This window comes from Guillardia theta (assembly GCF_000315625.1).
Source record: "Guillardia theta CCMP2712 unplaced genomic scaffold GUITHscaffold_17, whole genome shotgun sequence".
Taxonomy (NCBI): domain Eukaryota; class Cryptophyceae; order Pyrenomonadales; family Geminigeraceae; genus Guillardia; species Guillardia theta.
Window position 1 is genome coordinate 509443 of NW_005434657.1, and position 13084 is coordinate 522526.

At 50.2% G+C, this 13084-nt stretch overlaps 4 protein-coding genes across 4 annotated transcripts; 1 reads left to right on the forward strand and 3 right to left on the reverse strand.

Moving 5' to 3' along the window:
• Positions 1-20: 20 nt before the first annotated feature.
• On the reverse strand, positions 21-3486 carry GUITHDRAFT_135832 (hypothetical protein; the record flags this gene model as incomplete). The annotated part of the gene is made up of 7 exons (XM_005836578.1): positions 21-40; positions 109-135; positions 240-1191; positions 1247-2152; positions 2237-2401; positions 2464-2985; positions 3211-3486. 7 exons carry the CDS (start codon positions 3484-3486, stop codon positions 21-23), a joined length of 2868 nt encoding a protein of 955 aa, XP_005836635.1.
• Positions 3487-5427: 1941 nt separating this feature from the next.
• GUITHDRAFT_56594 (hypothetical protein) lies at positions 5428-5892 on the reverse strand (the record flags this gene model as incomplete). The annotated part of the gene is made up of 1 exon (XM_005836579.1): positions 5428-5892. A coding segment is annotated over one exon (465 nt), but the record flags the coding sequence as incomplete, so codon positions are not given.
• Positions 5893-7841: 1949 nt separating this feature from the next.
• GUITHDRAFT_135834 (hypothetical protein) lies at positions 7842-11383 on the forward strand (the record flags this gene model as incomplete). The annotated part of the gene is made up of 25 exons (XM_005836580.1): positions 7842-7862; positions 7901-7983; positions 8030-8114; positions 8316-8366; positions 8438-8605; positions 8654-8688; positions 8951-8988; positions 9036-9097; positions 9152-9202; positions 9422-9446; positions 9537-9604; positions 9648-9711; positions 9781-9872; positions 9925-9990; positions 10040-10084; positions 10144-10190; positions 10280-10425; positions 10480-10604; positions 10662-10706; positions 10754-10783; positions 10836-10877; positions 10927-10995; positions 11047-11113; positions 11251-11297; positions 11345-11383. The coding sequence occupies 25 exons, from the start codon at positions 7842-7844 to the stop codon at positions 11381-11383; spliced, it is 1611 nt and encodes a 536-aa protein (XP_005836637.1).
• Positions 11384-11539: 156 nt separating this feature from the next.
• GUITHDRAFT_151426 (hypothetical protein) lies at positions 11540-12442 on the reverse strand. The gene is made up of 4 exons (XM_005836581.1): positions 12335-12442; positions 12057-12274; positions 11784-12005; positions 11540-11662 (listed from the first exon to the last, which is right to left on the reverse strand). Exons 1-4 carry the CDS (start codon positions 12429-12431, stop codon positions 11588-11590), a joined length of 612 nt encoding a protein of 203 aa, XP_005836638.1. The 5' UTR covers positions 12432-12442; the 3' UTR covers positions 11540-11587.
• Positions 12443-13084: the final 642 nt, after the last annotated feature.

Consider the following 13084-nt stretch of genomic DNA (forward strand, 5'->3'; position numbering starts at 1 on the left):
TTGCGGAGTAAGCTGACCAATCAATTCTCTTTGAGGGAAGCTGAAAAGCAAACACAAGTAAGGGAACTATTGGTAATGGAACGATCAAGAACCTGAATATCCCCTCACATTTTGGGCACCCGTACTTGGCCGAACCTGTAAACCAACACAAATCAAACAGAAAAAGCAGCAGGAAGTTATACACGAAACGGAGATGGGGTGAAAGTACTCAATTCACGCAAAATCAAAATATTACGCACCTTGCTTGACTGTCAACGGTTGGCCACAGCGAGAGCAAGTGAGCATGTAATCTCCTGAAGGCAAGATGCTGTAAGAAACTTCGGCTTTCTTGCCAGGTTGTGAGTTCTCGAACTCTTGAATGGCTTCTTTCTTCTGTTGATCAGTGAGCTTCTCGTCTTCGGCGTCACATATGAGACTCTCGTCCATTTCCACAGTTCGAATCATCCCCCATCTCTGCTTTGCAAATTGATCCTTCCCGTTCTGGGAAGGCGCCCTCCTCAGCATGCTCCGAAGGATCTGGTCTTTCTTCAAGGTCTCCTCCACCTCCATCTGCTTCTTCTTCGATGGCGCAGACCATCCTTCGTCCTCCACGTCGTCCAGGTTCACTTCGTCGTGCAGAGTTAGAAGCTCCTTCATCTCAAACTCCAAATCTTTGCCCTTGAAATGCCTCTGCACTTGCCATGAGTCTACTGCACGAGCTGACCTGCTCTGCTTGTTGATCTGCCTCTTGTAGATCTTTTCTTCCATTGTCCCCCAGGACACCAAACGATACACATAAACTGGGCGGGTTTGCCCATAGCGATAAGTTCTGAATATTGCCTGCAGATCATGGGAAGGATTGAAACTGCAATCAAACAAGACAACACGGTTTGCTGCGACCATATTTACACCCAGAGATCCCGCTCGAGTTGAGATCAGGAACAGTCGAGCACGAGAGTTGGCTATGTCGTTGAAGTTGTCGATGTCATCCTGACGCTGTTTGGAGCTCCTTGAACCATCCAAACGGTAGTAGTCATGCTCTCTTCGATAATACTTTCCGCACACGGGATTTCTCTCCAACAATTTCTCAATCACATCCAACATGGTGAGAGACTGGCTGAAAACCAGAACTTTCTCGTCTACCCTGCTTGCTTCAGTCAGCAACTTCCACAAAACCAAGACTTTGCCAGAGTGTTCCAGCGACATCACGCTCTGCAGAAACAGATCGCAAGTGAGCAAAAGAAGTGGAATCAGTATCATTGCATACCTCTTCATTGAGATTTGCTGCTTCGAAGAGCTTCATGTACCAAGAGGCGTTATAAGGTTTGTTCTGATTACCCCTCCCAAACAGCTTCGAGAGAGGGGGAGGGTCTGTGCACTGAACATCTGAGTCATAGTCGTCACCATCCATGGTTTCGGTATTCGAGTTTGCTGTCCCAGCGTTACTCTCAGTTTGATTGTCGTCTTCGGGGTGCTTTTTGGAGTTCCACAAGATGGCAGGATGGTTCCAAATCTTCATGAGCGTGTGGAAAGCCTTGAAGACGCTTTCGATTCCGCATTCTTCTTGGTTCTCGACGGCGTATCTGTACAGTCTTTGCTGCAAAGGGGAAAGTCGAATTTGTAGGGTGAACTCAAACTTGGGCGGCAGGGCTTTGATCAGGGGGGTATAGTCCTTTCTTTGCACCATATGACACAATTTCTGGTGCAACACGAAATTTCTTCTCTTCATCACTTGAACATCCCTTTCGTCCGCATCTTCAGCCTCACCGTTCAGAATCGGGATCTCGAAGCGGTTTCTGAAGTCTGAAAGAGATCCAAGGTAGCCTGGGTTTATGAAATCGACCATACAATGATATTCTGTCAAATTGTTTTGCAGAGGTGAACCTGTCAGGACGACCCTCCTCTTAGTTTCGACTCCAGAAAGTGCCTTTGAAATGTTTGACTTGTGGTTTCTCAAAATGTGCCCTTCATCTGCTATAACAATGCCTGGCCCAGGACTCTTCAGAAACCTGTGGAGCTTGCCTCGAAGTTCTTTGTCGTTGATTCGAGTACCCTGACCAAGATTTCTGTACATTTCGTACCCCATGCACATCACTCCCCCTCGCCTGAACCAGAGTTCAAGACAATCGCATCTACTCTTCGTAGTTCGCCCAGCTTCATCAAGGATGTATATCTGCAGTAAAAGCAGACGTCAGGATACAGGTGCAGAGCAAGGACAAAGCAGGGAAGCAAAGTTGAAATTGAAGCAATGTTCAACCTCGATCTGTCGTCCGCATGGCAGTCTGCCACCATCGGGTAACCAACGTTCAAGTTCCGCTTTCCAATTATGTAACGTATTGACAGGCCCGAGGACAAGCATGCGCCGCAACTCAACGTTGTCACGAGGTATGTTGGCCGCAATCGTGTGAAGCAAAGTTATAACCTGTGATGAGAGATCAATCCAAGTCCAACAAAAGACAAAGTCACTATCTTCATCTATCTCACCTGAAAAGTTTTTCCGAGTCCCATATTGTGAGCAAGAATACATCCAGTGCCCTTATCATTCTCCTCCAGTGCCAACAAGGAACCTAGCCCTCCGCGTGCTTTCTTGTCCGATCGCCCATCCATCAGTCTGCGCCACATGAAACGCACACCCTCTATCTGATGATCTTTCATCCTCACAGCCAATTTAGGGTGGATTCGGATCTGGGAAGAGGATTCAGCTTGCGGATTGATTATGTCCCGCAAGTGGTCATCGCTGCCTTTTTTAAGGATCTCTTGCTCCCATTTTCTGCGCTCTTCCTCCCGTTCTTGCAAGCTCCTTGTCTCCGCACTTAATGCAGAGTCGTCCTTGATCTTTCGGATCTTCCTTTTGTCCTTTCCAAGAACTTTTCGCTTCCGCTTACCATCTTGGCCTTCGCCATCTTTCTTCTCAGCATTATCTCCGTCTTCCTCATCACCAGATCCACTCTCTTCCTCGTTGTCTTCATTCCCAGATGCCTCCTCCTCCTCAGACGCCAGGGATTGCTGGTCTTCCCCTTCACTGTCGTTGATAATAGGCTGTGAGACTATGTCATCGGCATCCCCTTCGTCGTCTCCATCGTCATCTTCATCCTCCTCTGCATCATCACCATCGTCACCATCGTCAACACTATCCATGCTGTCTAGCCCATTCTTGCTATCCATATCCGCATCAGGAAAGGCCTGCTGCGCCGGGGCCTCCTCTTCCATTTCGCTTGCAGGCAAGGTCACGGCCGCGGCCTGGACATCCTCGTCCTGCGGCTGGAATTCTGCCTCCTGCTGCAAGTCGCTGTTGTCTCCAGCCGACACGTCACTTGATGGTTCTGCATAGCCTTCCTCCGGCCAGAATTGCGCGTTGCTCTCACCCGCAAGCTGCTCTGCCCCTGCATGGACCTCGGTCGCCTCATGTGGCATGTCGTCCGCATAGTCATGTTCAGCCCTTTCATCTCCCATTCCCTCCTCATCACCACTCGCACCGGAGTTGACCCCATCGAGATCAACCTCCATGCTTTACAGGTGTTGAAATTCGAGACGATCTGTCTGTCAGGTAGGTCACCCCCTAGCTCTTCCAAGCTGCCCAGCAGAGAGGGGCGAAATGGTCAGAGCGATCTCCCATCGCAGCCCACCGTCGAATGATATCAGTAGGACCACTTTTTACTCCTTTCTTTTGAAGCTGCTTGAAGCTGTTCGGCAAGACCCTTGGTAAAGGCCACTGATCTTAGTCACGTTCAGGCGATGAAGGTAAAGTCAGACGGGCAAAATTTTAGGGGCTAGAAGCTGCACGAGGAAGAAGCAGCTGTGGCGACTGGAGCACTCAATCCCTCAGCTCTGAGAACTTCTAGAACTCGCTCGCCGTCCTGCATAAGCACGCGAATCCCTGTGCTTCGCCTCCTTCACGTCCTCCATGCGCTGCCATCGGCAGGGGAGCAGATCATAGCAGGGGGGTGAGGGCAGGAAAGGTACCCCTCAATTTGACTGAAATATGGAGACAAATGGAGGGGTACTTTTATTTTTTTTCCGACATTTAGTACCAGTGAGAGGAGAACTGTCATCGGCTCGATGAATGGGGTCTTCTAAAATTAACTTGTTGGTTGGGTGTACTGGTTTGGAAAATCTATAGTACTGTGGATGAGTGTGAGTGGTACGACAAGGTGAGACATGTATTTTATTACTGTACAAGCTGAGGAAAATATATAGAAAGATTTGTATATATACCAGTACTATCTCCTTTTTCCTAGAAATTGACTGGGAGAGAGTGGCTCTAGATTGATACGCAATAACCCTTTTTAGGAGTGTGGATGGGGTACAAAAATCGAGGGCTTGGTTTTAAAATTAAAATATTTTTAATTTCACTCAAAAAAATCAGGACAGGAGGCGTTGCAGACTAGCAGCATTAGCATGGCTAGGAGGGGCAGAGGGCAGGGAAGGGGAAGGGATCGGGAGTGGGAGAATATGGTCCTGTTGTCGGAGTGCAAACAAACTTCTTTTGTTGTTGCCAGGTTTCCATCATGAAGAGGAATGTAGCATGATTGAAAGATCAGATTGTGAACTTGAAGTCGGAACACTGAAGTATTGATCCTCGTTGTATGAATCAACATTCTGTTTGCAACAACATGTTATTTTCTAGATTTTTTTAATCTCTGTTTGGTCCCATTCCCGAAGCGCAGAGCTTTGTTTCATCATCAGCCAGTGTTGATGCGAGTGTCTATTATGTCGATAGTGAAGTCAGTGATGTTTATCTGTGCACGGCGGGTTGAGCAGAGAGCATATGAATCAAATGCTCGTATGTTGTTTACATACACAGCATGCAACAGTTTTCTGACTGATCAAGAGGAATGAGACGTATCGGAGCAAGTCCATTTGATCATTCCACGCAGCATCCTTTCCCCCCTCTCTTTCCCTCCCCTCCTTTTATCGTGCTCTGTTCCTCTTTCTTCTTAGTGTAACTACTATACTGCTAGTCTTCCTCTACTTGTGCATTACAACCTGCAAGTTCGTCAAGAATGCCTCCATTTCTCGGTTCTTGTGTGCTCGAGCGACTTGAAGAACACTCCATCCTTCGCCGTCCCTCATCTCCAGCAGCGGCTTATGACCATAGGAGATGAGCGTCTCAGCAACTACCAGCTGATTCCCAGCACACGCCAGGTGGAGAGCCGTTCCGCCTTCAGCCGTGGGCTCGAAGATAAGCTTCTTCCCTCCAGCCAGGCACAGGAAGCTGACGGCTTCGTCTCTCCCGTTGTACGCTGCTGCGTGCATGGGCGTCCACTCATCGACATTCCGTTCAAAGAGCATCTCTTGGGGCCCCAGCTCGAGGATCTTGCTCATAGTGTCCACGTGCCCATGCACAGCAGCCACGTGCAGCAAGTTGCTTCCCCTGTCTGTGCGTTCCCGTATTTTGCTCCGCTCCCCAGCAAGAACAAAGAATTCCAATAGATCGCTCCTCCCAAACTGTGCAGCTACATGCAGGCAAGTGCGACCCTTGTAGTCCCTCATGTCCAAGATGCCCCTTCCTCCGCACTCTATGAAGCTTCGACAAAGTTGCTCGTGCCCTCCTGCTGCAGCGTAGTGCATGGCGGTACGGTCCTTCGCATCCTGAAGCATGAGGAGCTTCTTGCCACCACGCGTTAACAGGTACTCGGCTATTTCACAGTTACCAACTCGTGATGCGACGTGCAAAGCCGTCTGAACCATCTCGTCTCCTTCAAAGAGAAGACTTTCGCCTCCTTCTGCAAGGATCCGACTGACCACGTCCACGTTGTCGTTCTCACAAGCAATATGAAGGGCGGTCCCTCCACCGGCTACCTTCTCAGATAGAATTCTCGAGCCTGCTTGCTGCAGAATGAATTCAACCAACTCGGTATTCCCATAGAAGCATGCAACATGGAGGATGGTCCACTCAAGTTCGTCTTTCTCAAAGAGGACTTCTTTGCTTCCTTGGACTATACTCCTGGCAGCTGCTAAGTCTCCTGACTTGCAAGCATGAATGAGGTTGCGAAAAGTGGAATCTTCGCAATCGCTCTCCTGCATCTTTGGCCTAAAACTTTTCTCCTGACAGAAACTTTGGGATAAGATAGAATCCCTCTTGCCTTTCACGAAGCTGCGTTCTTTCGTGTCCTCCCCGAACTTGAAGTCTTGTCCGCTCACAAACAAGAGGTCCGGGTGGAATTGCTGCTGATGATCATCTTGGAAATTTTGGTTGTCTTTGTTGTCTCTGTCATCAGGAGACCCTGGTTGACAAGTCTTCATCTCTTCCTTGCTTTTCTGCTGAGAGGTCAGCTTTCCCCTTCCCAAGTTTGTTCATCTCACATTTGCAAATCTTGGGTTCAACCGGAGGCAAGCATTGATGTCTTCCAGAGCCGCATCTGGCTGCCCAGCCTGCAGGTAGGCTTGAGACCTCCTCCCTGCGTGACGCCCGGAGTGAGAAAAATCAGTCGTTGTTGCCACATGATCAAGATTGAATGAATGGACATTTGCGGGTATACCATATATTTTGGCGAGTGCAGGGGCTGACAAATGATGCTGCCAAAAACTTGAATCAGGGGACCAACCCAAAGCGTCTGAAACACTCCAGAACATTGCTCTCACCTCTCCGACTTCCACGGCTCTTGAATAGTGAACAATAGCTTCCTCGTAGTTCTCAGCCATACTGGAGGCATGTGTCAAGAAACCCCGATCGCCTCACATCACGTCACGGACACACTGACATGGCCTTGTCTGCTCTGGACAGCATTGCTTTGATGATCCAGTAGATGGCCCGAGGAATCTGGAAGCGAAACGATGAGCCATGGCCTACCAAAGCACAGGAATGGACTGCCAGAGCCGACCTTAGTTGGGCAAACTGCCCCGTTGCCATCGCCGTCTTCGAAGTAGGAATCAGCCAGGCTTCGTGGCGTTGCAGACTCCGAGGCCATCGCGTATGACTGAATGCGCTCCTCTCAGCCAGCCAGGCGCTCCTTTTGCGAGGTTGCAGTGACGGAGACTCTGTCCGAGGCAGCCACACTGCCCTGATCACCAATCCGGGGGTCGTGGCCCAGGCTCAGCCTGGCAGTGGCTCAGGCTCGTCCTCTTGCCTCACGTCCTCCTCCTTGTATCCTCCCTTGCGGGCAAGAGAGAAGGAGAACTGACGAAACGGCGGCAGTCGGAAAAGTTCTCAGCCGCTTTCGGTTCTCCGACTGTCGGCGGTTGAAATTATTTGACTGACCGTTACTCGCTGGTTGTTCCAGGATAACTCAGTCAGTTATAACCGTTACACCGCTCTCTGCCAAAGGGCGTCTAATGCAGGTCGAGGTATGTGAAGGAGGAGGAGGGTGGTGTAGGAAGAGGAGAAGGAGAAGGAGGAGGAGAAGGAAGAGAAGGAGGAGGACAGGTGCGAGCAAGCTAGAGATTGCTCAGTATAGGGCATGATTTTCTTGTTTCTCTCTGGCCTTGCGCAAGTGCTGGTGGGAAGCGGGCAAGAGAAGTTTGGGGAGGCTCCGTTGTTTGCGGGCGGAACGATGTGCAGGCGAGTTGGAGCTGACATTGAGGCTGGGCTACATGGTGTGATATACCGTGAGGAGAGGGAAGAATCAGGCATGGTGCTCTAGAGACGAAGAAAAGGAGTCCATAACCAGTTGAGGGTGGTTCCGATTGCGATGTGCTTATTTGCAAACGCCGACCCAAATTTTGTGGCTGACTCTGACTTATTGATTCCAGGAAGATCACTGATTTAAAATATTGAAAGGTATCTTTGACATGTCGTTCCTGCTATCCATGATCTCTCACAGGCCTCCACCAATGTTGAGAACTTCTTGTCAACGGCTTCTAGTAGCCTTGGTTTGTCTTCCCTTCGCCTTCGCTGGCTCGTTTCTTTCGGGTTCCATCAGATGGAGGGTGAGGACAGGAATGTATGTTAACGTCTCAGCCCTTGATTGCCACGCTCTAGGTTGCCGATGTGAGCACCCACACAGTCGAGTTCCAAGTCGTGTCTTACTGGAACCGCTCGTTCTCGGCCTTTCAAAGCCCAACGTGAGAGCTTGTTTCTCAGGTGTTTCGTTCTGACAGGCTTGTGTAGCCTTGGACCACCTGTTTTGGGCAGCCTAGTAGACTTGCAAGCTCAGAGCACTGTGCGGTTGCGGTTTGGAGATGGTACCTGGACGGTATGGGAAACTTTCATTGATAGCTGATGTTGGAATTCTTTGAAATGACTGGCACGTCCAGTATCTGAAAGGCATGATTACAAATATCAACGAGGCAGAGGATTGGATAGAAGTCGTCACAGCGCCCACTCCCAAAGCGTATTCACAGGCAAATTGACCCTATGTATTGTTCGAATTTCAGGTTGATACCTTTTTTTCTAGGGCTTTGAATACAAATTCATCAATCAAAACTCTTTGTATACTGAAACTCAGGTAACTGTGCTTGTCTAAGTCAAAACAAGAATCTTCTGTGTCAAAATGCCAGGCTGATGTTTACCGTGCAGTTCATCTACGTCCCATGGAAAGTCACGTTCGAGGTTCTTGAGCATCTTACTCCCTGGACTCCTTCAACTGACCGGCACTTGACCAGGGATGTTGTCGTTACAGTGGATTGCAACGAGACAGCGATACTCCGTTCAATATCACGTCAACAGTCCTTGTCGATGGTTCTGGTCTGTCCAACTTTTATGGTTGTGGAGGCAAATTGACCGTTTGTTCAGTATCCTTCTCCCCTGATCCCAGAGTTCTGCCTAAGGTATTTGATTTGGAGGAACCGATGGTCACGTCTGACATGCTCGATTGGAAGATTCATGTGCCAACTGGTGGTCTGTTCACGGTCACCAGCGTTGGTGAATACATTTCTGTCCGAGGCATCTCTGCCGAGTGAAATGACTCTTGGCCCAGTGCAAGATGTTAGCTACAATCAAGCTTCGAGCTCTTCGCTTCATTGGCAGGCCTGTGCAAACACGTGCGTTTCTCTGCATGATCAAATAGATTCGGTGACAAGGGTTTGGCAGTAATTTGCCAGACTTCACCAGACTAGATGCCAATACAGGTGACAATGACTCGGAGAAACATCCACTTTGTTCGAACTTTCTGCAGGGGATATCAAGTGGGATGTCGCCATACCTGGCATATACCATCTCTGTATCTCAGTTTCACTGGTAAGGAGTTTTTTTTGTAGCGGTTGGGGCTGGGGTGTTGATTAAGATTTTTAGGCCTCCCAGCCCACTGTGTATTCTGATGTCGATTTCCTGGTTGTGAGTCAGGTAAGCCTTTGGAATTTGGCTCTTTGATCGGCTTGAAATACTAAAATGTCACATAAGGCTTCGCCATCTCCCATTCAGATCAACACGGATTTCGCCAATGTTCTGAAAGGGTTGTCTGTCTCACTTCAACCTCTGAGTTGCTGATTTTGCGCAACAAGATTCGTCAATCTGAATTTCAATGTGAATGTGCTGGCTTCGATTGAACCAACGATGATCAAGGCCGGAGACCAGATTGGCTTTCAAGGTGATAACAAACACAGAAGTGTGAGGGTGGATCCATGAAAAACACAACCTTCTCTTGCTCGATGAGAATTTCTTATCACACTCTGGGCAGTCGGTTTCGTTCCCGCCATGAGGAACGGTCCTACAGCGCCAGACACCGGGCATTTCACAGTGGTCAGTGTGAGCTTGTCGAATCCTTTACCCTCATCCTCCGGCACTTCAGGCACAGATTGCTTCTGGAAGCGCCGAGGCGACTCTAAAGTTCACCGTACAACCTTGGATGGAAGGTGCTTGACTCGTCCTTGCGGAGGAGAGGAGAGGAGAGGAGAGGCGAGGAAGCTGAACGTTCGTGGTAGGATGGAACTCCTTCTGCTTTGCTGCCTACGTCATCAACGACATGAAGATCAGCAGCGCGAGCTCGATGAAGTGCAGCGATGCTTACTTCTTTGTGAGTGAATCCTCCACTTCGTGCTCTCTCAGCTCGCTCACACTCTTGAAAGGGCTCGGATGTCATCATGGTGGATGCGACTGCGGCAGAGCAATACAAGTATAGAGTAGCAGGGCAGGTGATGATGATCACAGAATCGTAGTTAACGACCTCAACATGGTTGCTAGGTGGTGGCCAATCACTTTGAGGTCCGTGAAGGAGTGCAGCTGAGGGTGAGTCGATCTCCTGGTTTCTCTCTCCCTTCCTCGGTCTTGCTTACCTCCTCTCACAGGTGTCCATCTCCGCTTGGATGCCCAACTCCCTCGGAGCCGTGGAGAGGTGACTGATAGACGCTGCATCCTTCCATTCCTCTTGATCCCTTGCTCTTCCTCTTCGACTTCCCACGTGGATCGCTCATTTCTCGGCAGGAGCATGGTCGCCGATCTCAACGGAAACGGAGTCCTCGATGAGTCTGAGGTAGAAGAGCTGTCCTTCCTCAGGGAGACTCAAGTAGCCTGCCAGGTTCAGATCTTCTACGGCAACAGACCTCGACCCTTGGGAGCCACTCTGACCAGTGCGTTGGAGGAGAGGCGGCGCCGCGCCGCGCCCTGACCCTCTCCGCTGCCAGATGTTTCGCTCAACACCTCGATCCTCACTTACGAGCCCCCACGGACATATGCCGGCGCGGACATTGAGATTTGCATCAACGCGCAAGGAGCGTCAAGCGCTGCAACCTTGTCGAAAGTCAACCAGGTAAAGACGAGGAGCAGATCGCGAGGAGCTCTCAGTACCTCTGACTCCCCCGTCCAGTTCTGCATCACCATCATGGTGAAAAAATGCGTTTGGACCGTCAAGGTAATTCTTCTCACTGAACGATCGTTCCCTGACTCTCTCCCCGATAGACCGGAGAGTCCTTCATCTCCATTGCACAGGTTTGCCCTCTTTCCCTGCCCCCCCCCCCCCCCCTGCCTCAACTACCGCCAGAGCATCGGGATCTCATGGCTGCAACTGTGGAACTTCAACAAGGTTCTGCTGCCTGGTGCTGGCAGTGGCCGAGAAGTGACGGTCGGGGCAGGGGAACTACTCGAGGCCGGACATCGACCTGCGAACAGGAGATCCGGTGAATGTCGGGCAGCTCTACCAGGTGAGCCTGGTGGATCGGAGAGGATGGTGAGATAGCTGAGAATGAGCACAGGTTGATAATGGAGACACTCTGTACAACATCGCCGACAGATTTTCCTCCACAGTCCCCATCCTTTACGGTGACAGCACCTTTGTCTGTCCCTTTGCTCCCGTTCTCCCATGTGTTGCATCATGACCTCTTGATCTGTCTTGTCATCGTGTCTCCTCCATCGCTTCACGTCTTGATGTACCACACTTGCTGATTTCGCCCGCGCAGCTCTCAACGGTGCACTGGACCCGCAGGTTCCCATCTACACAGGACAGGTGCGATCATTTGAATTGATGTTTCCAACGCTCAATCACGATCGCAGTTGATCTGCATAGCATTTGCGTCATGCGCCAACACATAACGAGGAGGTCTGGCTCTTCGACCTACAAGACCGGACAAATCTTACAGATGTTTTGATATTGTTAACTCAAGTCTAGACGAGAGAAAATAACTGATGTGAATAGCCGACAATACAGACAAAAAGAAATTTATTCATGTGCTCTCGTCCTAGTGGCGACGTCGGCTCGGTTTTGTACAGAGGAACCTCATACGAGGCAAAAACTTTCTAATTTCCTTCAGCGGCCTTCTTCTCGGCCGCCTTCTTCAGCCACATCTGCATCCTGGCCTCGATTGCAGCATCCTGCGCCAAGAAGTCAACCAACATCCAAAAAGCACTCTCACATGCACATAAGGTACACAAGGCACAGCACACGAAGACAGAGCAGAAGGGTCATCATCACTGTCGCAAACTCTGACGTTACCTCCTCGGCCTTCTGCTTCTCACGAGCCTCCCTGGCAGCCTTCAGCTCGGGATCCTCGTCGAGCCAGCTGGTGGACTGCTTCTCGAACCCGGTCACAGACTTGTCGATCCATGCAAGAGGATCCTCCTCCTTCTCCATGTCCTCGGGAGCCCCCCATGCTCCCTCCTGCACTTTGTAAGATGGCTTCACAGTGGTGATGTCATTTCCAGCAATATCGGTAACCTGTCCAACACTGAGGTCATTCTTCCGTGGCGCGTCCTCAGATCTCAGTACCTTTCCTCCACTCTCTGCTGCTCTCTTCTTCATGTACTCCTCGAAGCTTGCGGGCCCCGTCGGAATCTTGCCCGAGGCTCCTCCAGTTCCAGAGCCACTCCAGTCATCCTTGGATCGCTTCTCGATCGTCTCGAAGATCGCCTTGGCTCCTCCGCCGAACCCGTCTTTGCGATCGATGGGCTTGCCGTTGAACTGCATGTTGAGAGAGGACAAGCATCCTGCATGATTGTCAGGTAAACCGATACGACAAGATCGGAAGAGAAGCGGGAGGAGCCTACCAGATGTTCTGAGGCTGTTGCGAAGCGGAAGTGGAGTCGGTGCGAAGGCTTCAGCGATCGCCAAAGCAGTGACAGCTACAGCAGAAGTTCTCAACATCTTGGTTCCTGTACCACAAGTCAATCATCTGTGAACCTCTCTTATAATGAAACATTGGAAGTCAAGTCATCGTGTCGTGCTAGAGGCGAAGGTCGAGGAGCACAACAGAGGTTTCGCATCTATCCTGTCGCCCGCTCACTCTCTATCTTCATAGTGATCCTCACAACACACTTGCTTTCTTCCTGGAATGCTCTCTACACGGTGGTATGTTCGTTTGGCGTTCTCAATCTAGTTCCCCGCTTCTCAAGCAACCATACAGTATTCTGCATTGCGTATTTGTTGCAAAAAAGAATTCCCCAAAGGGCTTGTTGAGACATTTCGGATGTGTGTATCTAAATGTTCTTGTTCAAATTCAAAAGTTAGCAAGTAAATCTATAATTTGTGCTAGTTTTCATATATTTTTGTGGGTCATTGGGCCTATTTTACAGCTATAGATGACCCCCAATTTGTAAGGGCGGAACCACCCCTACTAAGTACCCTACCCACGGACACTCGACAGGAAGAATGAGGGTAGTCTGCTGTAAAACTTTTGTGCCCTCGGGCGGACTCCTCAGTGATCCCGCGGCGGGCGGCCGCCGCGGGCGTGAGCCCCGGGCCGTGGAAGTTCCGGCTCAGGCTAGTAGGTGACGGCCCGACGGTGGCGGCCCGGGGGC

Excerpts from the sequence above, each read along its gene's own strand:
- GUITHDRAFT_151426 (XM_005836581.1), bottom strand. The coding sequence starts at position 12,431 with ATGTTGAGAACTTCTGCTGTAGCTGTCACTGCTTTGGCGATCGCTGAA. Across the intron at positions 12,275-12,334 it reads CAACAGCCTCAGAACATCTG|GATGCTTGTCCTCTCTCAAC; the intron begins GTAGGCTCCTCC and ends ACAATCATGCAG. Across the intron at positions 12,006-12,056 it reads CAGCAGAGAGTGGAGGAAAG|GTTACCGATATTGCTGGAAA; the intron begins GTACTGAGATCT and ends AGTGTTGGACAG.